General features: G+C 43.1%; 1 protein-coding gene across 21 annotated transcripts in view; it reads left to right on the forward strand.

Annotated features, from left to right (window-relative positions):
* The window catches only part of PLAGL1 (PLAG1 like zinc finger 1), a 73,255-nt gene that overhangs the window by 48,659 nt on the left and 2,372 nt on the right, over nucleotides 1-22,224 (forward strand). For 5 of the 21 annotated variants that reach the window (XM_025997948.2, XM_025997951.2, XM_025997950.2 and 2 more), the window contains 2 exons: nucleotides 1,835-1,908; nucleotides 17,369-17,853. In XM_025997948.2, coding sequence (XP_025853733.1) covers nucleotides 17,702-17,853 — 152 coding nt within the window. In that variant the 5' untranslated portion in view covers nucleotides 1,835-1,908; nucleotides 17,369-17,701. Of the gene's footprint in view, nucleotides 1-1,796; nucleotides 1,909-17,368; nucleotides 17,854-19,349; nucleotides 19,541-21,030; nucleotides 21,145-22,224 lie in introns of all 21 variants that reach the window. The other 16 variants (XM_072719292.1, XM_072719272.1, XM_025997952.2 and 13 more) reach the window with 9 other exon arrangements.

Below are 22,224 nucleotides of genomic sequence, written 5' to 3' on the forward strand. Positions count from 1 at the left end.
ATGTAAGCGTTACTGGTCCGAGATGGCAGGTGGGAGAGGCGGAGGAACTTGGCCTCCTCCCTGCCAGAGTTCTCCTCTTTCACTGGTGCTGCTTATATTGAACAGCTTAAGAATAAGCTCCTGTGTGAGCCCTCGGAGGCCAAGTAGTATTGTTAGATTCAGAAAGGAATCGCTTTCTTTTAGTGATAATTTGAATATTTTGACAATGAAGCTAAGCTACTCCACTGCCTGGTTTGCGTACTTCATGTCATGTGTACCCTTTCTCGTGAAGCAGAAGAGAGCCCCTGCCTCTCTGAATTCATAAATTGGTATTGTCTGTTGGTGAGATGGGTAGGAGCAAAGGAAGAATCATCCAGAAGAAATATACTCTCTTGCCTCAATGTTTTTAAAAGTTCATTTAAAAAAATTTTAATACAGGCCTTTGGAGAGCACCCAATTAAAGCACCATGATAAATGTTTGGTATTATGAGGAGAGAGAGAGGGGGGCCATGAGATGATTTGTGAAGTGTTTATACATGCAAAACAAATTCTCTGGATGATTCAAAGATCTTATTTACCTCTAGTTTTACCTTCCAGGCTTTTTCCTGAATTTTGATGGGTGATTTAAAAAATTTAGTTGTCTAAGAATTATCTTAATTTTTCCATTTTTAACTTAAAAGGATGTTCTCATACAAAATAAATGGGCATTGCCTTTTTTTTTTTTTAATCAAACTAAGAGAAGAAAACAGGCAACCAAGTGAATAAGTCATGTAGGTGAGATAGGATTGGCTTTGTTTCATAATAGATTTATCTTTGTGCTAGTTAAGAAAATCCTAAAAAGCTCCCCCCCCCCCCCATGAGGACTGACTGGTTGGAACAGTCCTAAATTGGAAGAAGCCAGGTTTTAGTAATCGGTGAGCAGAGATACTGGTTTCCAAATGGTCACCAGGGATCAGTGGTGCAAAGCTGGCTGCAGACTTGGCTCCAGGAGACTTGATGAAACTCTAGACTCCCAGGGCCAAAGTGATGCGGTGTCAGTCCGTGCTGCTTTGCACTGTGGCCTAGGAATCTGTATTTTTAAAAGATTTATCTGGCAATTCTAGTGCATAGCCAACTTCAAATTGTGTAACCACTGAATCGTGTGTTCAATGTAGAGACAACAGCCTTTTTGGCCTGTACATCTGGTGAACCTGTATGCTTCTTTGAAGCTTTTGTTGAAAACAAATGCCTACTGGTTATTGCTGACTTTTTTCAATTCATGATTTGTTTCCGGTTCTGTCATTGCCTAGATTTGCATACTTGTTTTATGGTATTCTAATACTGTTGATTTAAAAAAAATACCATTTCCTCTGCATGGTATTTTGAATATTTTATGTAAACAAGTTCACGGTTTTTTGTTTTTGTTTTGTTTTTCCTACTTGCAGAAAGCAGGGGAAAACTTCAGGGTTTTTCAAATCCAGTTGCCATTAGGACAAAAGATGTAATATAAATACTTAAAGATCTTCTTGGGCAACATGACAACAGATTGCAAATCCTTTAAGTTGCAGCATTATGAACTTTATCATACCTTTGAAATATATCAGATTTTCTAAATGTTTAAGACTTTTGCCATCTGGTAGATCTGAGACATTTAAAAATTAATGGTGCTGTGTCTATTGAGGTGTGATACTACAGGATCTTAAAGTTTAAAATTGGTCTGTCATCTCTGAAAATGCATGAAAGGGCAGTCAGAAATCTGTAGACATTACCAGTTGTGTATATGTGGTGTTGAAGTGAAGCTCAAGCTGCAACATGGTGGGGGGGGAATGTTCTCCTAGCTTCATTCACTGAAGATGTGCAAGATCTCTTCTTACAGGTTTGAATCCTCACACAAGCTTCTGAGAGGACTGCGCGACCGGCTGGAAGCTGATGTTTCCTGTCGCCGAGTAGGTACGCAAACTGTGGTGGCTTCTTCAAATTATTTCTCTTGGGGTATATTTACGAGCAATTACTTGGAAATACAGAGTAAAAGTCAAGACCCAAGGTTCCAGGTCTTTCAAAAAGGTTCTAGTAGAGGATAAATACATTTCCCCCTTAAACTGCCAAATATAACAGCATTCTCCTCACCGTTTCTTTTTTAAAAGCATTAGTAGACCACATAATCCAGGGACTCCGATGCTGCTGTTGACAGCCTTTCCTGTTCTCTGCCGCCCTCGCCCTCACCCCCAGCCTCAGCCTCAGCTGTGGTAATTCCTTCAGATCTGTGGAGTTTTCTGCAGACATCCCTGTCAGTTCCAGAGTTTTAAAGCTGCCCTGACCTAACTTGGGTACCTGAGATACGGGAAAGGGTGTCTTCCTCTTTGTGGCACATGTCAACTTACTGGCCAGAGGAAGAGGCTGGTCACGGGCCGGTGTCACCAGGGAATCCAGCCCCAGATTCCGGCCTTTATTTGGAGGAAAAGCCGAAGTCTGCTGCTCATGTAGACAGTGTAACCTGGAAGGATGACAGGGTATGAGTGGGAAGAACACTCAGCTTAGCTCAGACCACCTGGGTTTGGTCTCTGGTTCTCCTCATCATTATCCGCAGTAGTGATGTCAGCGGAAGCTAGCACCTGTGGGGCACTCGTGTTCAGGCACTCTGCTGTGTACAGAACATCACTTGCAGGATCTTATCAGGCAGTGCCTGTGGGCAGGTGTCAGTTTCTAAACCTTAGTCTTCTCATCTGTGAGATGGGGGATAAAGATGCCCTTTTCTCTAATGGGGCTGCAGAAGACTTTATGAGTCCAACTAAAATAGACCATGATTTTGCTAACTATGATTGTGGTTCCCTTTAAATATGATCTGACTAAAAAGTAGTTTGATACATTGGCCAAGACATTAACATTTATCCCAACATAGCCAATGTATCTACTAGGAACGTAGCAAGGCACTAGCAGTTCCAGTTAGGCAGGGGAGGGGTTTACCGAGTGATTGACATTGGAAGAGTAGGCATGATTACCAGGAAGACCCTGGAGTGGGTCAGCTCCGTGTCGGTGGTGAATCTGTGGGCTGAAGACAGGTAGGGGGTGGCCGCCACACCAGGCAGCTTCGGGCTCAGGAGCAGAACTGGACAAGCCCAGGCAGAAGGGCCAGTGCAGTAGCTAGGCAAGCCAAGAAGGAGGAGCAACTTGGGACATCGCTATAGGCTACTGGGAAGGAGCAGCAAGCATGCGGCAGGGGAAATTGGGCTCATTGTGAGCAAGGTGCCTGGCCTCTGGGGCACTGGGAGCACAGAGGCGCACAGGGAAGCCGCCTGGGGATGGGCTGTGGGGTGGACCACACATGTGGATTGCCAGGACAGCTACTTAGAGAGTTCACATTCCTCCCCATTGAACTGGGTATGATTGTAATGGTTTGTTAAACAAACAAAGGACCTAAAGCTGTGAATGGGGGGAGAGAAAAGACTTAAGGTGAAAAGGAGAGGCGGCCCAGCTTGCCAGTGTTCCTCTCTTCTGAAGCTTTCGCCCCCATTTCCCCCGACATTCCTTTCTCCCTTTCAGAGAAGCCAGTGCAGGAACTGGGACAAGTTGCCCTATCTTTCCAGTGCCCTTGCTTTTTAAAATGGAAACCTGATGAAATGTGTGACATCTTACAAAGAAAAAAATGAACAACTTGGAGTCATTTAAAAGGACTGGTGATACATTTTTTTTAATATTTCAATTTAAGTATTTCTGGATGAAGAGCTTTGCTCTGCATCATTTGAATCTATTGGATGTGGCATAGGAGGGCAAAGAGAACATTCTCCCTCCCACATTGTGTAGTCATTTTGTCTGATAAACAGGACGTGTGCCCTCAGAGGTGGGCAGACATGCTCCCGGAAGAAGGGAAGTGAGCGATGGAATGGGTGCAGTGTGTCTACCTTTTTCTCTCTCTCTTTTTAAAGATTTTATTTATTCATGAGAGACTCAGAGAGAGAGAGAGAGAGAAAGAGAGAAAGAGACACAGGCAGAAGGAGAAGCAGGCTCCACGCAGGGAGCCTGACGCGGGACTCTATCCGGGTCTCCAGGATCACGCCCTGGGCCGAAGGCAGGTGCTAAACTGCTGACCCACCCAGGGATCCCATTCTCTTAAGTAGTTCATAGTAAACTGAATTCTGGATGCTTATTTGTTGGAAAAACTTAGAGAAGAAAAGAATGTAAGTTGTCATATACCAATCGCCAATTATATTCGGGTCCATTTGGGTAATGAGATTTGGTATCAGGCTCATCATGTGAAAAAGAACCATGTAGAGTTTCAGAACAGTACTTCTGAATCTGCTGTTCCCTCAGGGTCAGGGAGGTGTCCAGTGAGGAGGGATAAGTGAGTACTTGTAACTTTGCTCCTGTGTAAAGGAATCTGTTGATGGAAGCGTCCTCACTTTCACTGGCCCCCTGCAACCTGCAGGACAGCCCAGATTCCTCTGCCTGCTGCTCAGGCACCACCTCCTTCCCAGGCCCATCTCCCGCTCCTCCCCTGGCCTCACACCTGCCTTCCTGCTGGCTTTGCCCATAGGACGTCTCCTGGTGCCCCGCATTGCCCTGAGCTCCCTTGCGTCCCCCTGCACCACCCTGTGCCACCCTGTACCGCTGCGGGGTCGCTGCTTTCACCTGTTCTTCTCTGCCTGAAGTACACCTCGCCCTCCTGGTGTGCCAAGACTCACCTTGGTGGCCAGTATCACAATTTAGAAAGTACAGCCTTTCAGAAAGGAAGAACAGAAGTCCTCTCTCATTCTGCCACCCAGAGATACTTTACTGACATAGTGTTACCTGTTTGTGGGCCTTTTTCTATTTATTTGGAGATGCTGTTGTTTCAGAATCAGTCTGTCCAAGTCTTGGGCATCTTTTCTAGACCTTCTGTAGCTTTTATGTTTCCCTCAAGAGATTTTTAACTCATGGAATCTGGCTTCCCGTCACCAGTGTGACTCGTATGCTTTTTTTCTTTCTTTCCTTAGTACGAGTCTTTACCCTCACACACTTCCTGGGAAGGAACCAGGCTTTTCTTTTCCCTAGAATGGTAACTGTATTAGGACAATAGGCCCGGCCACTAATTAGGTGAGTTTGGGCCCTCCGCGCCCTACTCTCCAAGACCCAGGAAAAGAGATCACTGGCTGTCAGCTATAGAAGCATAGCCTAAAAGGGCCGAAAGGCCAGTTGCAGAGGGCTTGTTGGGAGGGAGGAGGGGGATCTATTTTCAGCTGTCACAAAAGAATAGTCCCCATCACTGACTTTAATGACTAGAAAATCTTCTCCTAATACCAGAGGCTCTCGTGTGGATTTCAGGACTGCTGTCTGCCCCACATGCCCACCATGCTACCTGCAGTCCATTAATGGTCTTCATGAGACCAGGTCTCTCTGTCTCAGCGTGAGAACCAGCCCTGGACTTCACACTTGCCTCTCTGGAAGCACATGTCTATTTTGCTTATTTGTGGACATTGGATATTCTTCCTAAATGTCCGTATTTAAATATATCACATAGGTGGTGGGGAGAGGAAGGGAGCGGAAGATTTCAGCATCATGCTGTGTGACCCATTTTGGGGCGGTGCTGTGGCCCTGTCTGGGGAACCTCTCTGCTTTACTCTGTGCAGGTGGGGGTGCTTACAGATCTGCATCAGGGAGGAGCCTCCACTGTGATGGAGCCGGGCTCCCTTGTCAGCAGTCTTTCCCCCTGCGTAGTGGCTTCTCTTAGTCTTCGTGGCTCTTTGAGGCTCATGTTCCTGGTCTTCTGCCTTTTCCATTGCTCCTTAAAGCTTCCTCCCGTTCCAGTTGAGACAGCGCTCTAGAAGTGCTCTCTCCTACCTCTTCTCTTCCCACCTTTCTCACCCCTGTCCATTCTCACCCCTGTCCATGTAGAGTCACAGTGGTTCACCTAGACTCTTAAATAGATTAGATAGCTCTTCAGTCTGCTAAAGACATTGTAACAAAGAAAGGTTCCCATGGTAAAAAGCCTACTTTTTCCCACTAGACTGGGAACCAAACAGGGATATTGAGGTGTTGGGGTCCTGTTTTATACTGTAACCATCTAGAAATTATTTTGAAACATCAAGTTTTTTCATGCAAATTTAATTATCATTTTGCTTATTTTTATCGTAGACTTGTCACTATACTCCCTTATCCTAGAGGAAGTGGGGGAATTTAGCAGCAGAAGGCTTCTTCTGCCCTTGGAACATCTAAGAATTACATGTCCCCACAAGCCTGCTTCCACCCTGTTCTGCAGTGCAGAATAGATATCCTAAGGGAAGATCAGTCTAGCTACAACCTGCCATAAAGAAAAAAAAGTCCTCCTTGCCCCCAGGACAACCTACTTTACCAAATGACACTGGGAAGGACAAACATTGGTGATCAAGGTTGAGTAAGTGGGCTTAATGACAGGATCTGAGGCCACCCATGTAGAGCTCTGAGTAACTTACAAAGTCCTCACAGAAGCCAAATTCAGAATGGTATCCACTTCCCTCTAGCCAAAGGGTTCATAGCTGTACTTGGTCTAGAAAAGAGCCTCAGCATCTCCTTCATGCATAGGTCTCCTCACTGGCTTCAGTGCCGATGAGGCACCATTAGATTGAACATGTCTAAAACTAGTGCTCGCCTTGGCAGAGCACATCTACTAAAATCGAGCGACAGGGAGAGCGGTAGCGGTAGCATGACCCCTGTGCTAGGATAACAGGCCTAAGACTAAGCTCCTCATGTGTATGTTTGGCTGGACTTTTCTTCTGGGACTCCACCTTCCTTTCCTTCTCTGCCACCATAGTCAACTCTTTTCTATGACCTAACCTGAATCCTAATCTAACTAGTCTGTTTACAAAGTATCATTTCAACCTGCCCTCTCTTCTTTCCATGTCACCGTTACCTCTTCTGAGAAGTGGCAGAAGCCAAAGTGGTCTCACTACCTCTAGTCTCACCAGTCTCCAGTATATCTTACATATCTCTGCCATAATTACTATCACAAAGTATGATCTGATGACAAACCCATTGCTTATAATGGATTCCTTTTCCCCACCTCTTTGGTATCAGTCCTGGGTTGTCCGTGCTTCTTGAGACTTAGATCCCTATACATATGCCCTTCCCATCATTTCTTCCCATTCCTGTGGAGAAGACAGTGTTTTGTTGTCTTCTTCCTTCTACCCCTTTCTTTCTACCTCCTTCACTTGCACTGACACATAAACCCAGTTAATGGCTAGCCTTAACTAGGTTAGTCAATCTACTAAAGTATTACAACAACAAAACCCACCTTACCATGGTAGGATGAAGCAATATATCCTTGAACCTTCATGATATGGCCTTTGCCTCCCTCTCTGGCCTGTTTATCCACAGTGCCCCCGTATTTGCATCATGTTCCAGTCCTATTGCGCTACATATTTTCAAGTATTCTATGCTGTTTCATTCCCTTGGTCTGAAATAGACCACTTCCCCACTTAAACAGCAGGTAGACCTGCAGGCTCAGCTTTAACTTTGGCTTCTCCATGAAACCTCTCAATCTCTCAAGCAAGAAATGATCACACCTTAAACATCTGTATTCCTTACCCACCTTGAATTTTGATAATTATTTTCACTTTTTCCCCATTCATAAATCTTTGTAGAGCGATTTAATTATATCTGATAAATCCTAAGGAAGAGCATCTTTGAAAGCACATAACTTGTCCATGGCTCCAGGCTTGTATATTGTCTTTTTCACTTTCATGAGGTATTACTCAGTTTTGCTCGATTTTCTAATTTTTTGCCAACAGGGTTGGTTTAAAAATTGAATTTCATTCCAGTGTGTTTTTGTGGGTGGGTGGGTATTAAAAAATAAAACAGAGGGCCGCCCCGGTGGCCCAGTGGTTTAGCGCCACCTTCAGCCCCGGGGTGTGATCCTGGAGACCCGGGATGGAGTCCCACATCAGGCTCCCTGCATGGAGCCTGCTACTCCCTCTGCCTGTGTCTCTGCCTCTCTCTCTGCCTCTCTCTTTCTCTCTCTGTCTGTCATGAATAAATAAATAAAATCTTAAAAAAAATAAAAAAAACAGAAAATGTCAGATGTGGTAAGTATGTGACAAAAAGGGGGGGGCAGGGAAAGGGGGCATAAGAAGTGCCAAGAGTTAAGGTGGGGTTGGTCAGGGATTAAATAGGTTAATCAGGATTGTGGCTTTGCCAGCCAAGTAGAATGAAGAGGGAAGGAAGGCCCATTGAGTAGAAGAGTATAGGGAAATTGTTTTAATGATGGACCAAGAAATCTCACCTGGATAAAATTGTGCATATTTTCATTTGTGTATTAATTATCTGAGTTTCCCCTTCTATGAAATGCCTTTTTAAAAAATTCTTACCTGGGGACGCCTGGGTGGCTCAGTGGTTGAGCGTCTGCCTTTGGCTCAGGGCATGATCCTGGAGTCCTGGGATCGAGTTCCACATCAGGCTCCCTGCACAGGGCCTGCTTCTCCCTCTGTCTGTGTCTCTGCCTCTCTCTGTGTGTCTCTCATAAATAAATAAAATCTTTAAAAAAAAAATTCTTGCCTGAAGTTTTAAAGTTTTGTTTTAAACATTAAGCCTGTAATCTGGCTAGAATTTTTATATATGATGCATGATGGGAATCCAATTTCCTTATTTTCTTAATAATTAGATAATCAATTATTAAGTAGTTTATTCTTTCCCCAGTGATTGCTGTCCAAGCCCCATCATATATTGTTTCCATACAAGGGTGGGTCTGTTTCTTGGCTATTCATTCTACTCCATTGGTCCACTTGTCTAATCCTGTGCCTCCGTATGTCATACTGCCTGAATTACAGCAGCTTTAAAATAAAACAAAACTTTTATCTATTATCTCTTACCTTTTTCTTCTTTGGGAGATACCGTGGTCTTTTTGTATGATGATGAGTATGATCCAATAGGACTGGGAAGTTCTTGGCTATCCTTGGACTTTTTCTTCTCCATGTAAAATTTAGAATGATTAGGGTTCTATCAAAGAACCCTGATGAATTTTTATTAGTACTTAATTGAATTAATATATAAATACGGAAACAACGGTCGATGTTAAAATAATTCTATCTGTATTTCCCTATTCATGAACATGGTATATTTCTCCATTTATTTAGGCCTTCTGTACTGTCTTTCAGTATAGTTTAAAATTTTTTCTGTAAGTGTATGGTAACTTTGTGTTAGATTTATTTCTAGATATCTTTATTTTGTGACAAATGTATATGGTATTTTTAATTACATTTCTCTATTGGCATTTAGAAATAGTTATTTTGTATTTTGATTTTTAGAACTATCTTGCCAAACTTTCTAATTTTGTTATTCTGTGTGTAGATTCTTTGGAGTTTTCTGTGTAGACAATCATGTATAAATAATGAAAGATTAATTCCCTTCCAATTTTGTATCTTTCATCTCTTTTTAGTTTTATTTTAGTTCTAGTACAAATATTTAACAAGGTGCTGTGTTTAATAGATACCTTTATCATATAATGAAGATAGCTGTTTCATTAACTTAAAAAATTACCTCTTCTCTGTTTTTTTGTCTAGCAGTGCATTTTTGACCATTTAACCTATGAATGATTTTATTGTTAGTCTCTGGGTTATATTAGCTGGTTTATAAAAGGTTGCTTCATGATGTTAATCACTAGGGAGCATTAGGAGGAGCAGACACGTAAAAATAGCAGGTTCCCTCAAAAGAAGCCACATTGGCAAACAAAGGTGCCTTAGAATCATCAGTGGAGTTTCCAAAGATTCTCAGATGCTCATGCTCCCATAGGGAGTTTGACTCAGATCCCTGCCCCTGCCCCTGCTCCTGAGGTCTTGCCCTTGCTACTGCCTTTTCTGTTGTTTTCTTGTTTTTGTTTTTTTGTTTTTTTAAGATTTTATTTATTTATTCATGAGAGAGACACAGAGCGAGGCAGAGACACATAGACAGAGGGAGAAGCAGGCTCCCTGATATGGGACTCAATCCCAGGACCCTGGGATCACATCCTGAGCCAAAGGCAGACACTCAACCACTGAGCTACCCAGAACCCCCCCCCCCAACTTCCTCCCCCTTTTTTTCCCATTTTCTTAAAAAAATCTGTGTGTGTGTGTGTGTGTGTGTGTGTGTGTGTGTGTGTTTACAGTTCTTTTAGGGATCTATCTTAGGGTATTTATAGTTGTTTCTGAAGTTTTCTTTTCCCTGTAGAGTCGTCATCTTTGTTCTAGCTGCTTTTTTCTATTTATTCTGTTTTTCTTATTAGATGCTTTCTTCTGATTTCTGGTGATCCTCAACAGTCAGCTGACTTATGAGTGGAGCCATTAAAAAGCTGTTGGAAGCTTTCTGTACTGAAATAGGGCTTGTCGTGAGTTAATGCAGATAAACCCAGGTACTGCCATTTGCCCTTATAATTAGCTCTTTTCTCTTGGGCTGGAGGTCAGCTTTACCAGAGAAGACTCCATTCTCCTGTAGGGGCTAGGCCTGATTGCCCGTGTTCCGATGGCCAGATAGGGCAAGTATACAAACTTCACTGAAGACCCTGGTTTCAGCAGGGTGCCCCACCCTTACTCTCTACTGGGAGGGGTCAGAGGGCCGAATGCTTCACCAACAAACCTTTCCACTCTTTTCTGTTCTCACTCTCCCGTCCAGAGATACTTAGTGCCCATATTTCTCAGACTGATGGGTTCTGCAGGGTAAATCATATTGCTTCATAGCTTTTCATTACTGGCTTAGATTTGAGCTTTCTGAGGACTGCAAAGCCAGTTACTGCTTGTTTACCTGCTTTCCAGCTCCCAACATTTTGTTGCAGTTTTTTTCCTCTCCTGTTATCTTAGGCTGTGTTTTTGAAAAATCGAATTAATACTCTTTTAGTAGGGTTTCAGGAGAGATTGGAGCTACACACTTTTATTCAATTTGCCATCTTTAACTAGATTTTACTCAATTGTCTGTAAATAGAAAGTTCGCACCCTGTCCTTATTGACATTTTCTGTCTAGTGCATAGATTTGATGTTCTAAAGCTGTGGTCTAATCAACCAGAGAGCTTTCTCATTAATTTTCTCTCTGAATATTAGATAAATAAGTCACTTCGGCTTTGTGTATTTTAGGCCTTGTTTTGAGGAAAATAAGAGCTTAGTCACTGACTTAACAAAGTTAAGTCTCTTACGATAACAATTTAAAAGTCAGTAGGCAGCAAACCCTGTGGTTCAGCAGGTGGTGGTTCTCCACAGAGCAGAGCCCAGGCCAGGGGAGTCAGTGCTGCCCACCGAAGGAGGCCAGTGGTTTCAGGCACTAAGCTGGAGATGACTCATAGGCTGTAGAGGAGTAGCTCTGGAGGAACCCAGGAGGACTTTGGTGGAGGTAGAATCTCCCCAAACAAATCTAGTTTGGTTTTCTGTGAGATACTTTTCCCTCCTCCACCACGTGTTTAGCCCAAGCCCCCAAGGTTTCAGCCGGACTTCTTCTTTTTTTTTTTTTTTTAATTTTTTATTTATTTATGATAGTCACAGAGAGAGAGAGAGAGAGAGAGGCAGAGACACAGGCAGAGGGAGAAGCAGGCTCCACGCACCGGGAGCCCGACGTGGGATTCGATCCCGGGTCTCCAGGATCGCGCCCTGGGCCAAAGGCAGGTGCCAAACCGCTGCGCCACCCAGGGATCCCCTCAGCCGGACTTCTAATCCCTTGTCCCATACTCACCATCTCCCCAAGCGGGGAAGGAGCTCTGTCCTCTGCCAGGGAGTGGGAGGGCGAAGCAGGAGTTTGCCGGGTGGGCAGTGGGCAGCAGGCTATCCTAGGAGGGTGCATGATGGGGAAGCATGGGCTTGACAGAACGTAGCTCCTTAAGGAACTAGCAGGTAGCCTGCCCTTGGGCCTTGGTAGGAAGGAGGTGTGCAGCCGTGGCAAGGGGCTGGCCTCACCGGCTGCCAGTTGGGCGTTAGTGGATCTTAGTGATGCTGTCTTAATACTTTATTGAGGATAAATACACACAAACACACAGACATTTTTCATATAAAAGATTTTAAAGGTGCTGACAAATGAATTCCCATGATCTTGGGGGCAGCCTGCCCTCTTCTAGGCAGCAGGTAGGCTTGTCTTACATGATAGTTGAGTTCTCTTCTGTAGCCATATTTTTTAAATCTATTTTTTAATTTTTAAAAAATTTTAAGTCACCTCTGCACCTAACGTGGGGCTCATATTCATGACCCTCGAGACCAACAGTCACATGTTCTACCAAAATGAGCCAGCCAGCCACTCCCCCCACCCCCCACCCCCGCCGCCTCGTAGCCATATTTGAAATGAAATTTGTACAAGTTGTTAACTGCTTGAATTTCTAGAAGGACATTATTATAAAACTTTTTCAGTTTTTCTTTTGCTTTAATCTGATAAGATGCAGTGATTGAAACACAAAATATATGGCCCATGGATTAGGAAATATCAATGACTTTGTGAACATAGAGTTGATAGCACAAAGGGATTTTTTTTTCTTGTTTTCATCTAAGTCAATGCCTTTAACCTGTTTGAATCTTGGAATCCTTAGCAAATCTGAAGAAAGCTTTGGTCCCTCTCCCCATAAGAACTCCAGTATACATGCCTCCTCGTCTTTTACAGAATTTCAGAGAATTCACAGCCACTTATGAACCCCTGTTCTAAGTTAAGAGTGAAAACCCAGCCACGGCCATCTGGTAAGGTACTTATCAAGGCCTCACATCTGTTATCCTCAACCAAGTTAGTCCTGCCCCATGAGCACCTGTTTTGCTGATTAGACCATGTACTGAGCCCCCACTCTTCTGCCATACTTGCTCAGATACAATACCTACCAAATTTTATAATGCATGTGTGTAATAAGAAATAATAACCTAGCGGTTCTGAGAATCTTCTTCATCTTGTTGATGTTTCTGGATAGTTTTTTTGTTGATGTTAGAAACTTGCTACCAAAGTCCTTCAAAGAACTGATACTAAGAGAAGGACCCTCTCTAAGGGCTCCTAGAGACAAATAAGCAATGAATTTCCACCCACCCCGCTCCATGATTGTCTATTTCATATTTTGTGAGTGTAAGAAGAAAACAGAAACTTGATGCCCTTTTAAAACTGGTTTTGACACATTTATGTGAAAACAGTCCCAAGTTATGGGAATATGAAGCACAGGAGAAGGTTTGGAGCAGAACCTTCTTACCCGCAAGGAATGGTGATGAATGGAGTAAAAAAAAAAAAAAAAAAAAAAAAAAAAAGCTTAGAGTACCCATGCTGGAAGATTAAAAATGGAAATTCAGTTTCCTCTCAAAAATGGGCCTTGCATTGTGTCACTGGGCACAATGGAAATAGAAGCCAGAAGTCATAGTTTATTTTGAGAATGTTGTAGAACATTTGTCGTCCCCCATTAGATGATTGTGTTACGCAGCACTAGGGACATCCTAGAACTACACTTGTGCTCTGACCTCTACCATCATCTACCACCCGCTCTCAGGGAACACAGTCTTTCCTCGCTGTTGCCATATATATATATGTTCTTATTCCAATCTGATCCTCCCTCATCCCCAAAATAATCAGCATGAACAGAATGAAGCAGATGGCACAAGCCTTCTTTGGCATACTGGCAGATCTGTATCACTCACTCAGTATTTTTAGAATCAAGGGGATTGAAAATTATGTCCTGAGATGTTTTGGGGGAAGACTTACTATCTCTCCAGGGTGACAGGTGTTGAAATATTGCCATATTTAAGACTCAAATGCAATCTATATGTCAAGTCACAGAATAGACGGATTATCATCAGGACCATCCCTTTGTCAGTTCTCTGTTAGGATTGTTGATGGTTTGCCAGATAATAGAAAGTTAATCACAAGTCTGTTTTAAGGATGTGGCCAGAAAGCGCATCAGGTTTCAACCAAAGATTGGAATCAGCGGCAACCAGCCAGTACTGGTCATGTACATGGTGATGGGGGACGTTGTATTATCCACACGGTTTATTTTTTTAAAAATAGCTGAGCTTTGATCCTCAGCCACAATGAATTTGTAGTCTGTTGAGAAAGACTATTTTTATAGGAGTTTGTGATAACATCATGAAAACAGTGTAAATATTTATATTTGAAGGTCCACATTAATGAAATACACAGTCATGGTGAATGAAATATTAAAACCATTTGTGAATTTGAATTCATCATTAAAAACTTTCTGAAGAAATTAAAGAATGTTCATTATCATATATTAATTCATTAATTCATTAATTCAGCTCAACATTTGAGGACCAACTTTGCACTTAGTGTTAGGCTAGGTGTATTTAACACATAGACCTAAAACATACAAAGTCCTGGGAAAAGACATTCATGAATGAACTATGGATACAAATGTTTAAGTGACATTTTTTCTTTAAAAGTTCCATAGGAACACAGAGAGGAAATAGGTGTCACGTTTAAATAAAATATGCCAAGTCTAAAAATCGCTGATTATATACCTACCATCTTTGAAGGGTCAAGGAAAATGCAGGTAATGATGTTCATGACTGTTGAACTTTGGTAGCTGGAAAGAGGATCTGGGAAAAATTTATTTAGTGCTTTTTTTTTTTTTTTTAAGTTTCAGTTGAATAGATCTTACTTTTTCCTTTGTAATCTTGGTGTGTTGGTAAGCTATCAGCCAAAGTTGATACCTGTTGAGAAACAAAGAATGCTAGTTTTTACTTGCAGTGTCATAGGTCTTTTCTGCATGTGTGAGCATATGTGTTTTCCAGACTACTATGAATTATTCCCACTGTGAAAAACGGATGGTGGGTTATGTAGAGGGAGGGAACATGTGTGTTGTTTGCCTCGTATCCATAGCTGAGTGGCTAGAACCCTGTGCCAGTTGTGCAGCTGATGGCTTCTACTTTTAATCTCAGTGTTTCATAAACAACCTATATTTGTGTGGTGTGTTTTTAGATTACCCACGTATTTCAGATCCCTGCTGTTCCGGCTCGTTGCCCCCAACAGCCCATTATATGCATCAGGTGGTGTCACAAATGAGGAAACACACTCAAGATGTAGCTAACAAATGGGCAAACTAGAATTTGAACTGGGGCATCTTTCCACGGTATTCATAGAACAAGTGACCTGTTCTACGTAAACCCCTCCCACGCTTCAGGGAAACACCTGAGAGTGAATCAGCAGTGCAGTTGTGTCTGAAGGAAAGCAGAACCTTGCCCTCCTCTCTCTTGAGTGTGAAACTGAGCTGTGCTACCTAGTATAGCAGCCACTAGCCACATGGGGCTATTTTAACAATAATTTCAGTTTCTCAGGGTCACACTTTGAGTGTTCAGTTGCCGTCATGTGTATGACATTTCCGTCATCACAGAAAGTTCTCTTGGACATACTGGAGCAAAAGTGGGGAGAATGAATTTAGTGAGCAGAGTTGAAAGAAGTGTATGCAGGGGGTTGGTGGAAGGGAAAGAAATCCCCACCCCCACCCCCCACCACACCAGTTCTCCTGAGGGCCTGGTGTTATTCTGAGTTCAGCTATAATGAGAACAAGGAAAAGATAAATTTCAGATTTCCTACTGTGTGTACATTTTCAGCTTTTTGGATAGACCTGGAAAGAACACAAATTTCAAGTGAATGCATTTAATGACAATGATAAATTGTGGGACTTTTATAGCTGGACCAGTATTACGGCCAGACTTAAGCTGGATGAGAAGTAGGACACATCATGAGACCTGGCAGCAGAAACTCGGCCACACAGAATAGCATTCCTGGAAGGAGTCATTTGGTCTATGGCCACAGTTGTTGGGGATGTCTCAGAGGAGGGCCTCGGGCATGAACTGCAGTACTAGGAGAGAACGAGGAGTTGGGGATGATGATCTCGGTTCAAGTCTCACTTGGTGACAGAGGAACAAGGGATGTGTGTGCTGCCATCAGAAGGAAAGTTTGGTGCCAAGAAGCTGGCTGAGAACACCCATGTCGCCAGCCTTGGATCAGAGCTGAAGCTGCAGGTCAGAGTGCACACATCGGCTCTGAGAGTTCCAGGCAGGTGGGGCAGGATGGTGAGGGGTGTCTGCCTGCTGCTGGCTCCTTAACTCTGACTGGACGCTAAACACATCTGAGCTAGTTGATGAGGAGCACAAGAAGTTTGCTGCAGTTTTTGCCCATTCCAAAAGGAATGTCTGTTTTCCCCTGTACATGTGCTGTGAGGGGGTATGTTTAAAGATGCTTAAGCTATTGTGACAGTAAAATTTCACCTAGCGTAGACTCCAGCTTTCTGATCTGAAAGTAACCGTGAAAAGGTAAGTAAAAATGAACTTTTAACAATAAAGAGCACCTCTAAAGACTGGACAGTAAATGAATGTCTGCAGGAAACAAGCCCTTGAAGACCTGCTGTGATTGCTCCCTTTACCCGTGAGTGCTCTGCTTACTTGGCAAGGCTCAGAAAAGGCTGGCCTGCGTACAGAAGCTACTCTAGTGTGTTTAATGTAAATATATGGTACTCTTTTTTTTTTTTTTTTTGAGTATTGGCACTTGAAAGGTTAGCATCCACTTGCCTGAGAATTACTCTCTCTAGAAAAGTCCAGGATTCTAGGGAGTCACAGGGTTTTCTGCATTGTTCAGGACTGCCAGAGACTCTTCAGCCTCTTTACACGATGGTTCACTGGTAGAAAAAGAAGAGCCTGGGTTTGGGTGACTTGCCTGGGTTGGAAGTGTGGTGGCAGTTCTGGTTTGAGACAGGTTGAAGCTGGAGGAAAAAGCAGGCCCACCTCCTCGAAGTGGCCCTCCAGGGTGGGGCTGCGGAATGAGGAAATGTCCCCATAAACAAAGGAGAAGAGATTAGGAGAACAATTCACTAGAGGATGCTATACCTACACCTCTGACCACAGCCCAGCCACCATTGTTTCCGTGGGAATATTTTGTCTCCCCTCCAAAGGCACCGCATCAGTGAACTAAACTGGCTTTATTCACATTTTGTTGATACCAGAGAGTTGAGACCTTCAGCATGGTAACCTTACAAACAAATTAACTTGGATGTATACAAATTATTTCATCTCATCCCGTGGAAGTTTAAACAGGTGTGATAACAACGTATGCTCTGCTAACAATGAGCAAAGAGGAATAACCCACAGTTTGAATAAGCAGAGATGACTTTTCTGTAGCAGTAAACCACTAATGCATGAGGGAGATTTTTTTCTTCTTCTTTGAATTGTTTGAATGAACCTCACATTGACCTGAAGTCATGATCTGAAGTAGATAATGCTGTGTCTATGGAAATAGCTGTCTCTGTCAAAAGGAAAGCGTGCTTCATGTACCATCAAAACACTGTGCTGGCCTCCTCGCCACTTAGGACTCACATGCAGAAGGACCTCTGGAAGCACATGGGGAGGAGGGAGACTTGTGTCCTACACTGGAACCATTTAAAGAACCATGTTGATTCTGGGTAGTTGATGCTGAACTGGTAGGGGAGGAAGAGCATTGTTTCCAAGTGGCTAATCCAAGAAAACTGTTCCTTTTCTTTCCACAGATGGTCTGGTGATCCAGAACATGTGCCAGCTCTAGTGATGCAGATTACCTTTCTGCTCCTGGAACCTCATCTGTGCCTCCGACATTCTCCTCCCAGCCTGAGACTGCATATATAAATTGGGATGTGGGAAAGCAGGAAGCAAAGCTCATGGTAACTGAGAGGCCCATATCTGGGTAGAACCAGGCCCAGGACCACGACACTGCCTCTCCCCTGGTCTGGAGTTCAGGCTGCCGTGGCTCCGCTGATGTGCTCAGCACCATCCTTCCATTTGTGCTTAAATGGCACAGCATTTGGTCAGCGCATCTGAAAAGGAAGGTGTGAGAAGTAAAGCCCATGGCCACCTATCCCTGCCAATTATGTGGCAAGACGTTCCTCACCCTGGAGAAGTTCACTATCCACAATTATTCCCACTCCAGGGAGCGACCTTACAAGTGCTTGCAGCCAGACTGTGGCAAAGCCTTCATTTCCAGATATAAATTAATGAGGTGAGAGGCTCTAGAAAAGGTATGCACTTTTACACATACCTTTAAATGGCTTAGCTAGCCCTCTGACCAGACACTGCAAGGGAAAGTGGATGCAGGATGCGGATGCACTTTAGCCCTTAACACTCCACTGCTTAATGTGGTTTTCTGGGAGAGTTTTTGCATGTAGCGTCAGTTCATTCTTTCAACAAGTATTTCCTGTGATCCTATGATATGCCAGGCATAAAAACAGAGAGATGAAAAGACCCATGCTAGAGAGTCAGGCAAACACAACTAAAATGCAATGTAAGTTCTTTGACAGAGCTCTGCAGGTGGAGGGAGCTGTTCTCCACAGCTTGATGAGAGCTGGCGAGGCTTCTCAGAAAGGTAGTCTAGGCTGTGACATAAAGAATGACCAGGAGGTGGACAGAGAGGAGGTTCTGGGGAAGCCTGAAACCTTGCCCTCAAAGCACACAAGTAGAGAGGGTAGCAGTGGAAGAGGAACGGGTGAGGCTCAAAATGGAGGCAAAAAAGGAAGCAACTCCTAACAGGCCTTATCTGCTATGCCAGATGGTTTATTTATTCTACTGAGTCCAAGTAGTGAAAAATGATTTTGACTGGGATATTGGGAAGATGGTTCATAGTAATTTGGAGGAGAGAAAGGTGGCAAATTGATGGATATGAAGTATGATGTAACAGTCCAGATCCTGACAGTGAGGATGGAGAGGAGGCAGCGTCTCCCAAGTGTCAGCATTTGGAGCCTTTTCTTAGCGGCAGTTTACAAGTGGAATTCTGTTGGGTGTACAGGTGCTGAATATATGCATTTAATTGATTTTCAGAGGTGTCCACGATATGTAGATGGATAAAAACCATAGTTTTAGCACATCAGTCCTTTAAAAAAAAAAAAGTACATTTAGTCTAAATTATTTCTTGAATGACTGTTAGTTGCTCACTTCCATGAGAGAAATGAATATATGAGCTGTAGCTTCTACATCCAAAGGTTTTTATATCCTAGAAAAGACAAAGCATACATAGCACTGCTCAGTTGTGTGACAGCCTTGAGAACAGTGGTTGAATCTGAATGCTGTGTGCTGTGTGTGAGGTACACGTGCAGAATCCTCACGAGCGTGTACTGCTTTTGACACCTGATTAAGAGAAATGTGTCATTTGCCTTTAATCTTCATGGTGTGAATTTCAGAGCTTCAACTTTCAGACTACCACGGGTGAGAGTCAAAATCTGGCCAGAGAGCATTCCCCTCTGGTATTAACATGGACCACATTATTAAATCCTGGAGTGCCCTTGGAGGAAGGCACCTGAAAGTTTTAAAAACATATAAATTAGGCTCCTGGCCCTTTAGAATACCATTGTCCTGATGATGTGATACGATCTAGTTTTAAAAATAAGCCTATAAATGCATAGGTATTTTAAGATTCCAGTGGGTTCTGTACAGAGGCCAGTATGTAGTTGCCATAAATGTATAAGTATTGAGTGCCTACTGTGTGCACCGATTTTGTTGCAGAGCCTTCCTGTTTTGCAACGAGCCTCTTGTATGTACGTGGTAATTCTTCTTACCCGAGCACTGAAAGCAGCGTTTGCTGAAGTTCCCCCACAGTGAGGCTGTGATGACAGTGAATGCAAACCGAGACACATACAGCAGATGAGTATTTGAAGACAGTGGAGCTACCAGATGATTGAAATGACAGGAATTAGGTGGGATTACTGTGGTGGACCACACTGAAGATGTCTTAAGCAATTAATGTAGGAGCTGGTGGTTCTGAGCAAGGGAAACAACTTGCCCAGTGAACGGTGTGAAGTGAGGCCTAAACGGGAAACAGTGTGCTTTTGCAAGAACTGCCTGCCCCACCACGGCCGCCAGCTTGTGGCACCTCTCTGGCCTGAAGCAGAGGTCTAAAACGGAATGGAAGGGTGGCTAGATGGTGGGGGATGCTTTCGGCTTTTTGTCTATAATTTTCACAACAGGCAGCATTCCCTTCCATGTCCCTCCATTGCAATACAAGCACCGTTTTATTGGCAGAGGTCGGAGAAAATAACTTGCTTAACTAGAAAAGAGAATGTGGGTCCCAGTACGGCAGGCGGGGGAAACAGGTGGAAACAGCAGAAGGCTAGAAAAGATGATTTGGCCAGGCTTGATGTGCGCAGTGACCCCTGAGGGATTCTGAGATCATGGCCATGACCCAGGTGCCACCCTTGGCGCTGCCTGAAGCACAGACTGAAAACCTGTGGTTTCGTGGCTTATGAGGCAAGAGGAGAAGTTGAGGGGAGGAACCAGTTGTTGAAGTAATTTCAGCTATAAGCTGATCATGTTCTAGATCAGGACTGTTGCATGAGTGAGGGATCGATTAAAAGGGGAAGAATTGGGTGCCAGACAAAGAGTCAGAAAATTCAGAGGAACAGCAGCTGGTAAAATGTGAAAAGTGGTATTATTGCTCAAGAAGAGGTTGGTGCCTTTCTCTTGGGTAGTCAGGAGTAGGACCCTCCAGAGCTGTTAACTTGGCATTGATCTGCCCATGGGTGATAAATGGAATTGAATCAGATCACAATCTTTCACAAAGAAAAAGAGAGAGGCATGAATAGAAAATCCAGGGCACAACTCCAGGGGTGTATTCACTAGCACCGGACCGAATACAAAATAGCTTAAATGCCACGTCTATAAATCATTCCCCCTCACATTTATTCCTGATGATGTATCTGTGGATATCTGGTATTAGAATGGGGTGGTTTGCCCTCTAATGAGGCTTGGAAACCCCGTCTGCAGTGTATTTCAGTACAGTGGAACCTGGGGCCACCGCATCCTCTCCCATCTCAGATGCCCACGTACTGGCTCCTGGCCCTCCACATTGTACCATTTTACATATCCCTGTGCATGTTAGCTCTCATGTCCTGGAGGGAAAGGGTGGAGCTTCCTTTTCTTTCTATCCCCTGCATGTAGTCAGCTAATTTATATATATATTTTTAAGGGAGCAAGCCAGGAGATACAAGGTTTTGCTTTATTTTTAAGAAAATGGCAGTTTGGCTCAAATCATCTTTGTATTTTTGAACTGGCTTCTAAAACAGCTGCTACTGTGTAGACCCCTTACCAATTCTAACTCTAGAAAGGGATCTGGAATGGACAATATAGGGTAGAAGTTTGGGTGAAAGGTATGATTAGTACACTTTTGACTTAAATCCTTTTCTTACAGAATGAGTTGTTAGAAATTCTTTTGTATCCAAAGCCACAAGTTCAATTCCATCTCAGAGGCGTGCAGCCCTGTCTCCAGTTCTTCATGATCCAGCCTACTTCCTGGAGGTCTCTGGTAATTTCATTGGCAATTCAAAAGGACTTTTTCTAGAAGGGCTAAGCTGCTTCAACAGTTGAGAGTTTTTCTTTGAGCTTCCGGGATAAGCCTTTGGTTGTCTTGTTGATTTGAAATTTCAAAATACCTGTTTTATATTTGTAAAGCACAAATCAGTTCTGGAAAACCATCAGAGTTCCATTTCTGTTTTAGTTCCACTGATTTCCTAAAATCTAAACTCTGTGGGTTTTTAAAGGTGCAGTGATATGAGGAGATCCTAAGTTCATCATCCTTAAAACTTTAAAAAGGTTCATTTTAATAAGTAAGCGCATCATATACAATGCCAAGTCTTGCATGTTTCCTTCCAAAACAATATCCATAATTACAGCTTGTGGCTTGTAAGTACAACATAGTTTGCTTCACGTCCATTTTGACAGTTAACTAACTCTTTTAGGTATTCTGTCTTCGGGGCCTCTGGAGCCAGGGGCTGCACACCTCTGAGATAACTGATAGAAAAGCACTAAATAGAACAATCAGGACTTCAGCATGAGGCTCAGACTTGGGGCACAGATGGTGGCTGACGTTCTGGGTCCAACTGAACACTCTCTGAGGTTAAGGATAGACTTCAGTGTTCTTTCTGTGGCCTAAACTTTTTGCCACAGTCAATAAAGACCAAGCAGGAATTGTACTTAGGAACAATAACCTAAAATCTGGAAAGGGGACACAGCTGGGTAAGGGGTTGTGTGTAGAAGGTAAATTGGGTCACTTTTTGGGAAAGCCCTGAATTTTCAAGACTATAGAATACCCATTTTGACCCCTTCTTGAAAAATCACATTTTTTTAAATGTATTTGTTTAGAAATCTTCATGTAGATGAGGAAAATACATTTTTCAGGTATGAAAATTGTACTAGACCTTTAGTAGTGCCTATTTTTTTTAAATTATAAAGTTACATATTTGTAGAATATAAATATGTAGAATATGGAAAATACAGAAAAGCTATTTTTAAATGAAAATCTTTTATGCCAGCATCTAGAGAAAACTTTTAACATTTTCCTATCATTCCTACACATTTGACTATTAAAACAAAATTGAGTCTATTA

This window comes from Vulpes vulpes, chromosome 1, assembly GCF_048418805.1.
Source record: "Vulpes vulpes isolate BD-2025 chromosome 1, VulVul3, whole genome shotgun sequence".
Lineage (NCBI taxonomy): Eukaryota > Metazoa > Chordata > Mammalia > Carnivora > Canidae > Vulpes > Vulpes vulpes.